The sequence below is a fragment of the Ambystoma mexicanum genome, chromosome 5q (assembly GCF_040938575.1).
Source record: "Ambystoma mexicanum isolate Mex_15411 chromosome 5q, UKY_AmexF1_1, whole genome shotgun sequence".
Taxonomy (NCBI): Eukaryota; Metazoa; Chordata; class Amphibia; order Caudata; family Ambystomatidae; genus Ambystoma; species Ambystoma mexicanum.
The window spans coordinates 565281975-565297030 of record NC_090933.1 but is presented as its reverse complement, the minus strand read 5'-3'; the positions used below and the strand labels follow the sequence as shown (position 1 = coordinate 565297030).

At 43.3% G+C, this 15056-nt stretch overlaps 1 protein-coding gene across 3 annotated transcripts in view; it reads left to right on the top strand.

The window, feature by feature from the left end:
- RB1CC1 (RB1 inducible coiled-coil 1) overlaps positions 1-15056 on the top strand; it is a 1537866-nt gene that overhangs the window by 65232 nt on the left and 1457578 nt on the right. For all 3 annotated transcript variants that reach the window (XM_069621043.1, XM_069621041.1, XM_069621042.1), the window contains exons 3-4: positions 6799-6925; positions 7380-7550. In XM_069621043.1, coding sequence (XP_069477144.1) covers positions 6799-6925; positions 7380-7550 — 298 coding nt within the window. The remainder of the gene's footprint in view (positions 1-6798; positions 6926-7379; positions 7551-15056) is intronic.

Here is a 15056-nt window from a genome sequence, read left to right as displayed (position 1 = left end):
GTTCACTGCCTATATACAAGCTGGTACTTCACACAATTTAGTTGTCAACGGCATGGATACAAATTGCAATACGGGAGTCTTTTGTGGCAAAATCGTCAAGTACACTCTATCAGGAGAACAACGAATTGCCGCATTCAACTTTTGCAATAGATTCAATCCCAACAAGTTTTCCCCGGTATTTGTCGTCAAAAGAAACGGGCATGATTCAGTGATTCAGTAAATGGACCTAGTGTAATTGACACTGGTTGTGAAACTGGACTAATTACTGGTGTACCTGAGAACCCTACTGAGACATTCTTTTGCCCTGACAGTGGTATGTTTGGAACCTGCTGATGATCAATCGAACATTTTTATGCACCTGTGTCCACTAAAAAAATGTGCTCCCTATTCCCAACCTTCATTTCTACATAGGGCCCTTTCTGGTCAACGGGAATAGGCACTGGTTCCAACCCCTGTTTCTGGATTTCCTAGAGGAACAGTACATTGTCCGATGTAAAGTCGCCAGAGTAATATGCATTGGACGGGGTTATCAAAAACATTTCCACCATTCATGGTGTTCCGTTGGTGATTCTGATTACCCCGATTATCCTGAAATTGTGGCTTCATTTGATTTCTATTCTGACCTAGTATTCCTGGACGACCTCTATTCTGTCTTTTTGGAATAGTCCCATTTCTATTCTGTATATACGGGTACTGTGCTCGTCAATGGCCTTCTTGTCCACAATAGGCACATTCATCCTGTAAATAGTCCACCATAACTTGTAACACCTTTCTCTGCATTTCTCGTGTATACTGACTAAACGTATCATGCACTTCAATCGGGGAAATGGTGGCATCCGTAATCCATCTAAGCGTGTCTCGCGTACAAATTCGCACCTCTTGACTAAAAGGTTTCAACGGCGCTAAAAACCGTTCCTGAACGTACGACATGCGGTTCATCTTTTTTCATTATTTCTTTATGCAACCGATCAAGTTCTCGCCCTACGTGTTCTCGTACTTTCGCTGCATTATCTTGCAAATTTGAAAGGACAACCAAATCACGCAACTCTTGCGGTACCACTGTATTAGTCAAATCACACCATATTGTAACAAGATAATCCCCCATATATCCTAACAATACCTGTTGTTCACCAAGGCCTCTATGATCAGATAAGGAACTTTGCACAGCCGCTTCATCGTCATCATCAATATACGTTTCGGCCTGCTCTTTCAGTTTGCCTTTCCTTCCCTTGCTAATCGTACTATGAGTCTGTCTAATACTTCCTCTTTCAGGCCTCATTGCTGCAGAACTGCCAGCTAAAGTGTATAACTCGTGCTCTGAAGCAGGTGGAGGAAATGATGTCACGGGTGCAGATGGGACTGCTAATGCAGGTGCATATGGGATCGTGGGAATGGCAATAGCAACAGGAGGAGGTACATAAGGAGGCGGTGCAACTGGGTCAATGCTTAAATGTTCATTCCTTCACTCATTCAATATCTTATTTATCAGTTCATCTGATGTATGCAAGTCTTGTGAAGGATATATTTTCTGTATGTCTAATTGGAATGCCCTATCCATGTTCCTAATGGCTTCTGTCTGCTTCTGCTGATCATGCTCTAGCACTTTCTCTGTGTTTGTTTTATGTTTACGTGCGTGTTTCTCCGTACTTTTCAAACAGAGATTAGCTTCCTTTCTCCAGTCTCTTACAACGTCGAACACTGCAGGTTTGGCCTTTTTTCGTAGCAAGACTGATTCTAAATGTTCTATACGTGCTAATTCAAAGCTCCCATTATTAGGCCACTGAAGGTCTGATAGACGTCTGGTCTGCCTATGCCAAACCGCGTTGAACACTATTGCCCCAATTCCATACTTTATGTACATCTTGTGTTCCGGTGACCCTTTGGGTGGCGCGTCCTGGCCAGTTTCCAAAGATTGTCTACTGCAGTACAAAAATCTCACTAAACAGGAAGACAATTTCCCAGGCATAGTTAACTCTTACCCTTTTTTTACCTGGCCGTTTGAACTTGCAAGTGCAACTCTCAACCAATATCAGGACGTTTAAGAATCTGGGCACGACTCACCTGATCAACCAATTCGTCACTCAGCACACAATTCGCCCGTATACAGAGGCAACCAAGAATCGGTGCAACTGCGTGTCTGGCTCAATTTGCCTCGTTTCCAGGACCCTCGCCTCGATGCTCTCTGGGCGCTGCTCATCAATCAGGGATCGGCTGTGTACAGATCTGCAGAGGAGTCTCTAATCACTTCTGCAGAGGCGCCTGAACACCTTCCGATCCCGGTCCAACGGCTTCGTCCTCGAATCGTTCTTGCCTTCCTTCAACTTCAACGTATGCGATGGAGCATTAATGGGGGGGTCCCTGTTTGGGTGCCATATTTTTTAGCCCACAACTGGCCATACATGCAAATAATGCACAATAACCATATACCCAACTGACATGCTAGTTGCGAGGTTCGTTTTCCAAACAAGTCTGGTTTTATTCAGAGTAGCTCAGTCGGCCGACTGGGTCTCAACGCCTCACGACGTGTGTTCCCAGACGACGTGAGATGCGAGAGAGAGCGAACAGCGCTCAAGCAGCAATATATATACATCATACATCATCCTTTGCTAATGCTATTCGACCCGCCCTCATACATGTCATACAGGCTAGGGTTCAGTGATTGACAATTATGTTAAATGTTAAAGGTATTTATACCGCACACCGTCACCAACGGAGTTGGTCCCCAGGCGCTCTGGCCGATCTACAAACGAGAAGGTGGGATGGATTAGTAAGGTGTAGAGGGAGTAGCATAGTGAGAGGAGTGGTGTTGCGTTGGCAGCTTCAACTCGGTATACACTGGGTGCTGAGCTTTGGTGCATGTATCGGATCGATGTCAGTCCGCGTGTGCTGTTGGTGCGGCTTATGTGTTGTTGCAGTGTTGTGATGTGTGTGCGGGTTGTTGTGCGAGAGCTGGTTGTGTGAGTTTTTTGAGTGAGATAAGTATGTAGAGGTGTTAAGTATTTTTGGTTAGTGGGTTATGATATTTAACATGCTAATATTCACAATTCTGTCTAGATGCGGCGCAGGCTAGTGTTGACATTTCTAGGTGTGGCACTTGCTAACCTTCACAATTCCATCTAAGTGTGGCAGATGCTAACATTCCCAAACCTGTCTAGATGCGACGCAGGCTACTGTTCACCATTTCATCTAAGTGTTGTACATGCTAACATTCAAATTTTATGACACGTTATGACAAGTCTTCATTCAGTCTAAACGTTATTCTAGCAAAGGCTCCAGAGACAGCTTTCTGTTATGTGGAACGTTGAGCTCTGGCTCAGTAAGGATATCTTGTTCTTAGCAGTGAAACATTCCATACTAAGTTATCTGTTTGCTACAGTTCATGAGCTAAGGGTCAGACAGTTCGGAAGCAGAAAATACCATCCTACGTGAAGGAGCACCGCTAGAAGAGTAATTCATGTTTAACTGCCTTTTACAACAGTGCTTGCAAGACAAACCTGCACCTGGACTACTGATTAGGCGCTCTGTATTTCTGCACAGTTCTGCATTCCTGTCTGCGTTAACATTTCAGAGTACAAGCCGTGGCTTCGCACCGTGTGCGGATCTAAAGCATAGAATACATTTGCAAAGTGTTACAAAAATGTAAATAGCCATCATTTCACAAAATGGACTCCCTATGGTTACATTCAGGTTTCTCGGATTGCGATGTTTGTCACATGATGCGATTCGCTTCTGGCCAACATATTATACGTATCATCCGGCTATGTGATTACTTCTTCGGTATAACAGGGTGGCGAGTGAAAGGGCCATCGCTCTTATATCCCAATCCTGGGGGTGGAGATGCGAGGGAGGATCACTCCCCCTACCTTTATAGGCTGTTGCAAACCGTCTCCCCTCATACAGACCATTATCGTACTGGGACGAAGAAGAGGTGACTAGGAGTAGTGAACGTTAACATGCCATTTCACAACTCTAGTACTGAGACAAGAAAGAGGCCTGCAGACTACTGTAAGGGTCAGGAATGTCCGGTGTGCTCAACTAACTATGGTCAGGCAATTGCGACTGTGGACTCGCACCGGCAACCTGTCAAATGGTTGCAGGTGTATAAAAGGTGGAGCTGACAAGTGTGGGAGAGAGACCAGCAGGAGAGTAGCAGGGCGAGTGTTGCGGGCCTGAAGGGAGAATCCTATGCAGAAGGAGGTCGGCCGAGGTGCATCCTGCAGGAGAGCCAGGATGCCGGCAAGCAACCCCAAGAATCTGTGGAGCCGAGGCCCGGGTGGGCCACGAGAGGGCCACAGAGGTGGGAGCCTCGCTGGTCCGGTGTCAGCAGCGGAAGAGATCTGCAAGCTACCGGCAGCATCCGCGGGAAACAATCGGAGCTGCCGGCAACCCACATAGAGAACTGCGTGCAGGGCTCGCGGTCAGAGGTAAACGTGTCGGCGGAGTGGAAACAGAGAAGGCAGCCACCCGGAGGAGATGCCAGGGACTGGTGAGTGAAAAGGGAAGAGCGCTCGAACAGGACACTCCTGGGGGCTGTTCGGAAGCCCGAGTAGGTGCCGAATGAATGAGTGTGCAAGATGCAATGAACCCAATACAACGGGTTGTGAGGAATAATATGGGCAAGATAATCTCTGAGTAGCAGTGTAAAAGAACACATCATTGAATACCGAACAAAAAGCAAGCTTTTTGGCAAAGCTATGAACCGATGATAAGTTTGTGTGAAGTACATGTACAGTATATTGAAAGCAAAGCACACATCATTTCAAATACAGTAGAAAGCAAGTATGGAATATTGCTAAAAAGTATGAAAGAAAGCAATGTGGTAAAGGAACAAGAAAGCCACAAAGGGAACTGTATGTGAAAACAGTGTGACAAAGCCAAGAGGCTGGCAAGGAAAAGCCAAGTGTGTTTGAACCGTTGCACAGGTACAGATACAGAAGAACCTGTGTGGACCAGAAAGTCTAAGGTTCCTGGTTGTGTGACCTGTAATGCATGGACCGTGTGGTCCGACAACTACGCCTAGACCGGGGATACCCTGTTTTTGAAAGCAGAGGACTATACAGAGAACAAAGGCAAGTGGTTACAAGAGGTTGCTGAAGTGAAGCTGAAGAAAACAATCTGTATGAACTGCCAAGAAACAAGAACAAGTGTAAAGTTGATCTGGAACTGGTTTTGAATATTGAGCGATTGAGACCAAGTACAAGTTGACAAGCTGAAGTCTTGAGGAAGGGAAACCTGAGACTTTATGAACTTTGTTGTTGTCTTAAGGAAGGAAAACCAGAGGCCTTGTATGTTTGGTGAGGCCTTGGATAGAGAGAATCCTGAAGACTTTATGGAATTGTCTTGAACTTGTGGAAGGGAACCCCCAGGCCATTTGTGCAACTGTGTTGTCTTCAACTTGGGCCAGGGGAGCTGAAAAGTTATCCAGATGCTGGAAGAAGCTCAGAATCTTATTTCGAACACAATTTCATTTATTATTGACATCCCAAACACATTGTTTAGTTGTGAGGACAAGTATAGGTTTTGGACACAGACTTTTAAGTTCAACCTTCTGACTCAGACTTTCCTTTGTTTCTTTAGGTAGGAAATCCTGCCTTGTTATAGGGCAACTAAGACCTTCAACCATCCTGACATTTGAATTAATACATTACTTTTGTTTGGACTTTGAATCTGTTGTCTGTGTCTTGCTTCATGATGCCTTCACAGTAGGGAATATGTCCTTAGAATAGGGACAGAGAGGCATTGTCAAACCACCTTTTGTTTCAATAAGTGTATGGCCAAAACCATGAGTCCCCTTTGTCCACGTCTCATTCCTGGCTCCTCACAGAACCTTGACGTGGTCAACATCGCTTCTGGCCAAATTTCGAATGTCCCCCTTTATTTCCTTCTCTGTTTACAAAGGTGGATATCCATCTACTTGATTGTGTGTATGAGTCCTGCAGTGCTCTATCTCACTAGTCATTGCACTCCTGAGTATCCATTCTTCTCTCTCGTGTTTACGGAGAAAAACAGGCCATTCCATTTCCCTAGATGGCTTCATTAGGGATGCTGTGGGCACAGCAGACCCGGGAATTGAGAAATATACTGGGCCGGAAGAAAGAATTGCTGACTATTTTGACGTACATTGGATAGTTCTCAGCAAGCATAAATAAATATTGCATTTCACTTCTACTAGAGCTTCTCAGCCATGCTTTTGGGTGCCAGACGTTAAGCTTTGTGACACCTAAAGCTAAATATTTGACATCATGTTGCCAATGAACATGAACAGAAAAGCTTACTTTATATGTGGTGGGAGAGGGTCTGAGCTGCTGTTCATGATCTTGCCTATGCAATTCTGATTTAAACAAATAAGGTATTTTTCATTTCTTTATGTCATGTGTGACAGAGGGTTCTATGCTCTTTCATCGATGGCTGTTTTTTTGATGGTTTTTACAAAAATGTTTTTCAGAAAAAAAGCATTTTTTAATAGTGTTTTTACCTTTTATGTCTTTTTTTATGTTTCACATCCAGCTGTGGCATCTGGGCATGCTGGTGGCGGTGAGGGCTCTCTGGGGGGTTTGTGCCCCTTAATGCTCCTTCCCACCGCCTCCCTTTTTTTCAGATTTTTTTTTTTTTTTTTTGGTGAAACATTTTTGTTAAAAAAACCATCGGAAAAATAGCTGTTGATAAGAACGGTATACGGTGACAGAGATGCAAAATAATGGGAACAAATCATGTGTTTAAAAAATGCTGAAAATCATTTGACATTTGTTTGGGACGCGTTATTTAGTGAGTTGTTTACATTTTGTTTTACCATTGTAGGGTGGCTGACCTTAAGCATGCCATTCAGACAAAATATAAAATTTCTGTACAGCAGCAGATCTTGGTTGTTAATGGCGGGGAATGTATGGCTCCAGAAAGAAGAGTCTGCAGTTACAGTGCTGGAACGGTACGTTTGTGTATCTTATTTTATTCATGTTCAGTTTGGAATTGATAAGTAAGTCAGTGTATTTGTAAAGCCATCTGTGACAAGTCGTACTGCTCTACTACTTTACCCATTGAGAGAGCTGTCATCGAACTTGGTGGACATTCCAGTTCTTAGACACAGGGTAGGTCTCTTCACCGTCGCCCCTCACCTGATGGATGTAGAAAATCCTCCCTAACTAAGCCCACTGGAGTCTGAGTCTGTGTGTTGTCCACCTAACCTGCATCAAGTTTAACTGTCTTGGTGGTAGATGGACAGTCTGCTAGTGATATGTTGCCGCAATGTTTTATTTAGTCTTCTGCAGCTGAGACTTAAACCAACTTTCAGATTCTTTGTGAGGTGCTTGCAGTTCTAATAGTTGAATGGGTGCTTCATTGCAATAATTTGATGATATTCCTATGCATTTGTTTTTTTGCAGGATACAAATCCAATATTCCTGTTCAACAAAGAGATGATACTGTGTGAACGTCCACCAGCTATTCCAAAAAACTCATTTTCAGCTGAGAATGAAATGGAATTGAAAGTTGAAGAATCGCTCATGATGCCTGCTGTTTTTCATACTGTAGCTTCCAGGACACAGCTTGCTGTGGTAAGAGCAAATCTACATGGCTTTATAACATCCCTGGATCAATCATGGTGTGAAAAGTAAACTTCTTTCTAACTTTTGTTGTTCCATTTCCAAGTGCCTGGCATTTCTGCATCAGGTGACCTATACTTTTCTTTATAGGACAATGCACATTGGGGTGTGCTTTGTATAGTCCTAATTTCTTGCTTTAAACATTTCTCACTTCCCTCAAGTCTTTCTGATGACACTGAACTAGCTTGAGTAAGTGAAACTGCTGAATGCAGAATTTTAACAGAGCAGGAACTACATATTTACACAGGTCCATGTCATTGTTGTTCCAGCACACTTTTTGCCAAGAGCTTAAACAACCAACATTAAATCCAATGACACTTGAATCCTGCTGAATATTATTTTAGGCTGCATAATTTAGAAATGTCTGTCAAACATTAGATTGAATTTTGAGCCTTCAGATTAGTGCTGGGCACATTCCACACAGTTCAGCAAGTGCATTTGCTTAAAGGGTAGCCTACATGTTTTTGTCATTTGTTTTCCAGGCATCGTATCCCAAGAGCTTGGACACAAAAAAAGATGGCTTTATTCCTATATGGTACCACCCAACTCTGGGCGCAATGAATACAGTTAAACCCTTCTCCCCTTTGCTCTCAATACAACCTTGCTAATGCACCGTACATTATTTTACCATAGTTGTGCAGAACAGCAGTAATGATGTTAAAAAATAAATGGCAAACAAGGATCTTTGTAACATTTCATTTAAAGTTTTGAACATCCGGTTCGCCTGCCTCTTATTTCTATGCATTAAGACTGTGAGTAATGTTTGCGTAAATGTGCATATTCAGGGGAGAACTTGGCCATACCTCAGATTCGGTTCGATGGATGCTTGGAATATGGGTTGCTGATTTCTAGGACCAGGTTTGGACATGCTGGCTGGTTCCTGGTTTCTTTATCTCTTGCCCTCTGTTTTTTCTGGCTGCTGGTCATCCTTCCTGGGCTGTTCCTCCTCTTCCTCCCGGTCCTCTTTGTGGCTAGACTGGCTGTCCTGTGCTGGAACTGTTCTGTTTAGCTTCTGCGTTGCGTCTCCACAAAATCCTTCTCGTCCAAGCCCCTCAAAGTAGTGAGTTTCCTTGACTCCAAACCGTGTTGGGGTCACCACTATTCTGCTTGAGCTTCATCTTGGCTCATCCTGATTTGCACGCCATGGTTGCTCCCGTTCTGGGATGTTCGGTGTTAGCTGGCTGCCTTAATCTCCTTGGTCCGTTCCCTACGTCATTCTGGTGCTTTTCTCATTGCTACTTTGACTGACTAATCGATTAGGCATGTCCCAAATATATTGATTATTCTTTTTCCCTTACTGCTGGGTCATTGCTAGTCAAGGGTTCAAAACCTTGAGCATCAGATCATGTCTTCAGTCCTGTAAAAGCATCCCTTTACTTAACCAGCTTCCTGCCGCTTCCAAGCTGAATCCTGAGTGACTGGTGCAGGGAGTACATGTCCCCGGTCATGAGACCTACAAGGGTACCTTGGATCCTGCAGTGGTGCCATTTGCCAGGCCCCTATGAGGGGGTCAGCAATACGAGACAGACACAAAGGTATAGTTTTCTCACAAGTTGCCATTTTGTTAAATAAAAAGGGGTGAGACAAACGCCTATCTTTCCCTAACCTAACAAGGATGTTGCTGCCTAACAAACTAAGGCTAAAGAAAAAGGACCTAGTGTCTCTAAAAAGTATCTGACCCGCTCACTAACATATGCAACACAATTATACAAGGTTTGTTTGGCTGTCTTAAATACCACAAAATAACACGGCAAGTCAAACTCAAAAGTCATAATCAGTAATCCTTGTGACCAGGGTTAAAGTCCCTTCCCTTCCCTTGGATCAGTTCAGGAATATCTGGAATCAAGTTCAGTTCAAGAAAGTTCTGAGTAATAACAAAGTTCCATTGAATGTAGCAGAACATGTCTTTTCCATTCAATGTGTCCTTTCACTCTGCAAAGTGAATATCTCTCCTCCAAAGGCTTGTTTACGAATCAAGGCGAGTGTTAATTTTTCCACATCATTCTGCTTGATAAAACAAAGTCTTCTTCTCCAAACGCCTCCTGCTTGGTACTACAAAAGTCTTTTCCCGCAAGGATAAATTCATAACTCAAATGTAAGTGTTCTTTTCTCAAAAGGCCAAGCACATGTTAGCACATCATACTTCTTCAAAAGAAACACTTTAGTCAGGATAGTTCAAGAGTTACTTTCTGAAATGCCACAGTTCAAGTTCAACAAGACAAGGTGATGGAAATAACACTACTTTCCCACCACCACCTTTTATCACATTCACAGTACTTTAAATCATCTTTTTCCTGATACACTCGCCTGCCTGGAATAACTACAATTGGTCCCTTTCCTTTTTTATTTGCCTGCTACTACTACAATGTGTTCTGTGGTAAGGTGTGTTCCAAACTCTCCACACTGAATCCTAAATGAGGAGATTTGAACCAACAACCGCTTCTCTTGATAGTCTTTTGACTCGTAACAAAATGTGTTACATCTCTTTCCAAACTGATATTCCACAAAAGGATAATTGTTCTCTTGCTTGTCTTTTGGCTTTTGGCAACGCAGGTTACAGTTTTCTGCCTCTTGGTTTGTCATAAAAGCAGGGCTTTGCTCCTGTGGCCTTTGTTTTCTGGTTGTGCAACCTCTTGGCTGCTGACAATGCGGCTTAAAATAATCTCTCAATTGGTCTCTCTTTCTGGGAGAGTTGCACCCTGTTTGTCTTTTTATGCTTCTTCTACTGACTTAACAATGCGGGTTACAATACTCTCCTAGTTGGCATCCCTCATTAGAATTGCACCCAATTTGCCTGTATTTCAATCTTCTCTGGCTTTGGCAATGCTGGTTACAATTGTCCCCTATTAAGAATCCCTTATTAGGAGAGTTGTGCCCAATTTGGATCAATTCAATTGTGCAGTATTCAAAATAAGCATTCTCACCTAGCGATCTCTCCTTCGGCGCGCCCCAGGGTCACCTGCTTTAGGCCAACTCACGACATGTTGGGAGCTCCTCTCCCACACAGATTGGCTTGCTTCAGCACCGCTGCACGCTCTCTGCATGGCCATGTCTCCCCGACATCTACCATAACTCCTACAAAGCGTCCTGCTGCCGCCACACCCTCAGCTTTTACTTCCTCCTCCTCCTGCTCCTGCTTTCACACCTGAAAGTCCTTTAAGTTTTTAAAGGTCTTGATCAGGTGCTTCCTATTCAAACAACTAGACTGCTTATAGGACTTCCTGAACTCTGAGCCCCTCTTCCTCATCTCAGTACTATGGGCATTATGGGACTTGAAGTCCATAATATTCTTATTTGTTTTATTATTGGTTAACCCAATATGATAGGGTAATTGAAAGTATTCAGACTTAGGGGAGATTGTTAAAGGAGTTGGTATTGTACTCTTGGGTTTAGAACCTTGTTCTAAGGCAGAATCCTAACAGCTACAAGTTGCAATATTAGCTTCCTGATCCCTCATTATACCATCTGCATGCTTGTATGAAGGGTCTTCATATTCTGTACTTTGAGTAATTCTGTGAGAGGAAACCGCATAGTGACAGCATACCATTAGATATTTAGGCATTTGGGGAATCTCATCCTCACAAGAGCATGAACACTGCGTCTCTCCTGATGGAGTCACCACTTCCCTCTGACAGCCGTCTCCTTCCATGTGATCCTCCCTCGTGATATCACCCCCAGGGTGAGGATCAGGTAGCGGCTGCCTTCCCAGGCAACTTGGAAGGAGACTTTAGGCTAGGGTTTAGTGATGACTCTGAAGGATTCTTCACACTCCCTCTACCATGGTATGCCATTGATTTGGCATTGGTCAAAATCCTGCTGTACTTCTTTCCTTTTCTTGCCAGCAGTATCTCTAACCTGGGACTTGAGCTCTTCAAAAGGGGTCTTCTCTGGTGTAGAATATTAGGTAGAAAACAGGTCCCTAGTTCTTAATAAGTCCAACACTGCTAATAATTGGGGCCTAGTGCCCAAAGGTCACCTTTTTCACAACATGTACTTTGCTGGAGGATTTACTATGTGATTCGCGAACAAGAATTAAAAGCCAGCTGTTGCGAGTAAATGTTCTAGAAGTTGAATAAAAAGATAAAGTTCTTACAAGTTTCTTCTCCTAGCCCACCACCCTAGGGGAAGCCCAGGGGGGAGGGGGGTGCTATCAGAGGAAGGGACCCCCTTCTTCGGATAGGGACTCAAGTGTTGTAGGCTGCGCTACAGATAAGGGATGTATTGGCCACTTTTACTGCCTAAATATAGGCAAATACTCCCAAAAAATGTTAATGCGGAGTAAAAATACTCCCAATAAAAAATGGGGAAATTGACAAATAGGAGCTTGTGTGCGGCTTTCACCCAAACAGTTCCATGGATGTGTTTGGACCAGTAGTTGATGCAGTACCACAGGAATAAATGACTATAATTATGGAAGAGGCCAAACGTATGTTTTAATATGCATGACTAACCTTGGTGCAAAGAAGTATTTCTCACAAAAACATTTCTGTTTTACAGTTGAACATATATTTACTTGTTTATAAAATACTCCCATTGGGAATGGGACTCCTGTTTCTACTCCCTAAAAATTATTTTGCTACCTACTTTCAAAAATAGGGAGTACAATACTCCCACCTCAAAGTCTTATGTGGAGCACTGACTGTAGCTGACCGTCCTGTGTCACCAGTGGCGACTCTAGTGGCATTCAAGGAAAAACTGGAATGCTAGTGTAAAACAACTTTAGGTGGCCAATAAAAAGTGTGATGAATTCACAGAACTTATGGTGGTAGCTGGCCATGAAAATGTATTTATGGTCTACACAGGAGACCAGATCCATTTGGAAGCCTTTATAAATTGGCTGAATAGCAGAAATGGATACCGCAAGTTCACTTGCTCCACAAGCAAAGAGGTAGTGCATTTCTTTGCCTTGGAGATTAAGGAAAAAAATGGCAAATTCTGGTCCACTGTTTTCAGAGAAAGTACCGACAGGGACTCGCTATTACAAGTCCAAAGTTTCCATCCTGATACATTCAAGGATTGGGCAGTATCTCAGATTCAGGAGAAATTGCTCTGACATCACAGAATATGATGGACAAGGTATCTGTAGAAAATCTTGAAAAAAATAAAACTAACGGGAGAAAATGCAGAATCTGGCACGGTAAAAATACTGGAAAGCCAAAATGTTGAATAAGGGGAGCAGGGAGTACGTGGGTGTCCCCTGCTCCCCTTGATTGACATTACAGGTATTCAGGGGTGTTCCCCGGCTTGCATAATAAGGAAAGTGGGGACAAAGAAAGATTATTCTTTTTCTTCTTTATTTTAAACGGACCCTGCGGTGGACGTTTCAGCCCCTCAATGGGGAGGCAAAACTTGTGTCGCAGGGAAAGACCCGTGGAGAGGAACAGCAGGTAAGTGAGCCTGAGGAGGTAGGTTTTAAGGGTAGAGTGGTGGAGGTTGGGGGATAGCGGTTAGGGGTGATGTACGTGATTATATGGTGACCGGCATTTCGAATTGGTGATTTTTGGATTCAAAATGTTCATCAACTAATTAATCACGTACATCCGATGAACAAGCAACAGCCCTGACTGAAAGATTAAGAGCAAGAGGGTATCCGAGAAAACTGTTGAGTCGGGCCAGAAAACGTGCATGGAACAAAAAGGGAGACCACTACATGATCATAGGATAACGGCAGTACTTAGTCTCTCATCCCAACTTAATAAAATGTGACCTTTATTGAATGTGCGGACTGCAGAATTGCAGACAACTCGTTTTGCTATAAAAAGAAGGAGGAACATTCAAGATTTGCTGGCAAGGTCTTACCAACCAGTCCCTGCACCAGCAGTACAATGAACCCTGTGGAACACGGCATGTCCAGTTGGTAATGCCCCTTTGGACATGCCCCATGCGGCCAATATTCTGTTTGTGCACAAACTGCCAAGTCTACTAAAGTAGACATGGGCCTCAAAACAGTATGGAAACAACTTCACTTTACAAATTGTAATTCAAGTGATGTGATCTACCTTTTCACATGTCCCTGCAACCAGGAAGTATATCGGGATGATGAGCAGGCCTATCAAAAAGAGAACCCAGGAGCACAAATCTTGTATACACACTATAAGAGCCAATGGACCCCTTGTTGACCGTTTCTCGGAAAAAACGATACAAGGACAGCGACCTGACCTGGACCATTATTGAAAATGTGATACGCCTACTAAGGGGGAGAAACATGCAGTCCATTCTACTTAAAAGAGAACAAAGATGGCTTTTCAGCCTTAAGATAGACCAAAGGGGGTTAAATGAGTTAATGGTGTGGCAGACCTTAGCCACATTATAACTGGGGAGTTACCCCTTATCTACACACACCGGGCTACACATAGTGGTCGAAGGCAGTAGTTCTATAAGCCGTTTATACTGCGCTGTACACACTGTCAGAGGAGTTAAACATGCTTATACCATTTACTTGGTTTCTTATCTACACCAGGCTTTGAGGAGATGAGAAAAACCTGTGTGAGTATCGGTGATATAAGTCTACATGATTGCATGACTAAATATATGAACATACATACCTTGTCAAATGTTGCTTTAAATTTGAATACATTGATAGCTATGATGGGAAACTAGTCCACATCATATTAATCAAAGATTTCTGAATAAAGCTATTGGATTTGAGAGTTAATTGAAATATTGACCAACATTGGGACACCTCTACGAGATGGGTTTACCCATACACACGAGCATACTGACAAATCTCTGGTAGTGTGTTTGCATTGCATTACATGACTAGATGCACGTTGCGAAGACCGGAAGAAAAACGAGCCAGTAAATGTGAAGCGATGGCTTTCCTATTCCACAACGGAAGCGAGTGAGGCTTGGAGCGTAGATCCACGAACAGACTAGTGAGTTTGGCGGTCAAAGTATGGGTCAGTAAATGGATACAAATGCATAGCTGGAACGTCAGCATTAAGATGAATAACTGCTAGACCCTGACGTTAGCTATACATGCTGCCTGGTATAGACTCTTTCAGATATATGCTCTGGTGCTACAGCGACTTTCATAAAGTGATCATGTGGGAATAGAAGCAACATAGAGTAGCGCCCATAGCTATGTACGTGTTGTACGTGCTAACCTTTAAAGGACATTCTTGAATTAAGATATGAAGGGAGCTCTTTAGAGTGAAAGGAGCAGACGCAAACGTATTACGTTTTTATACATTTTTCTAAAATTCTTCTGCGGTTGTAATTACAATCTCCCAGCTGATGCTTCCTGATGAAACAAAAGTTGCATATTAACAGTGACCCAAGCACCAGCACCCAACAATTATTCCAGTATCTAGTGCGTAGCACAGTTTTGATGACTGTGATGTTAGATGCACACTGCTAAAGGTTGTGGTTGCAATTTCAGAATGCTCATGCTGTAGGCAACCCATTGAGATAATGCTCCTGCACCCCTATTAAAAACTGGGTATTAAAGAGATCTGT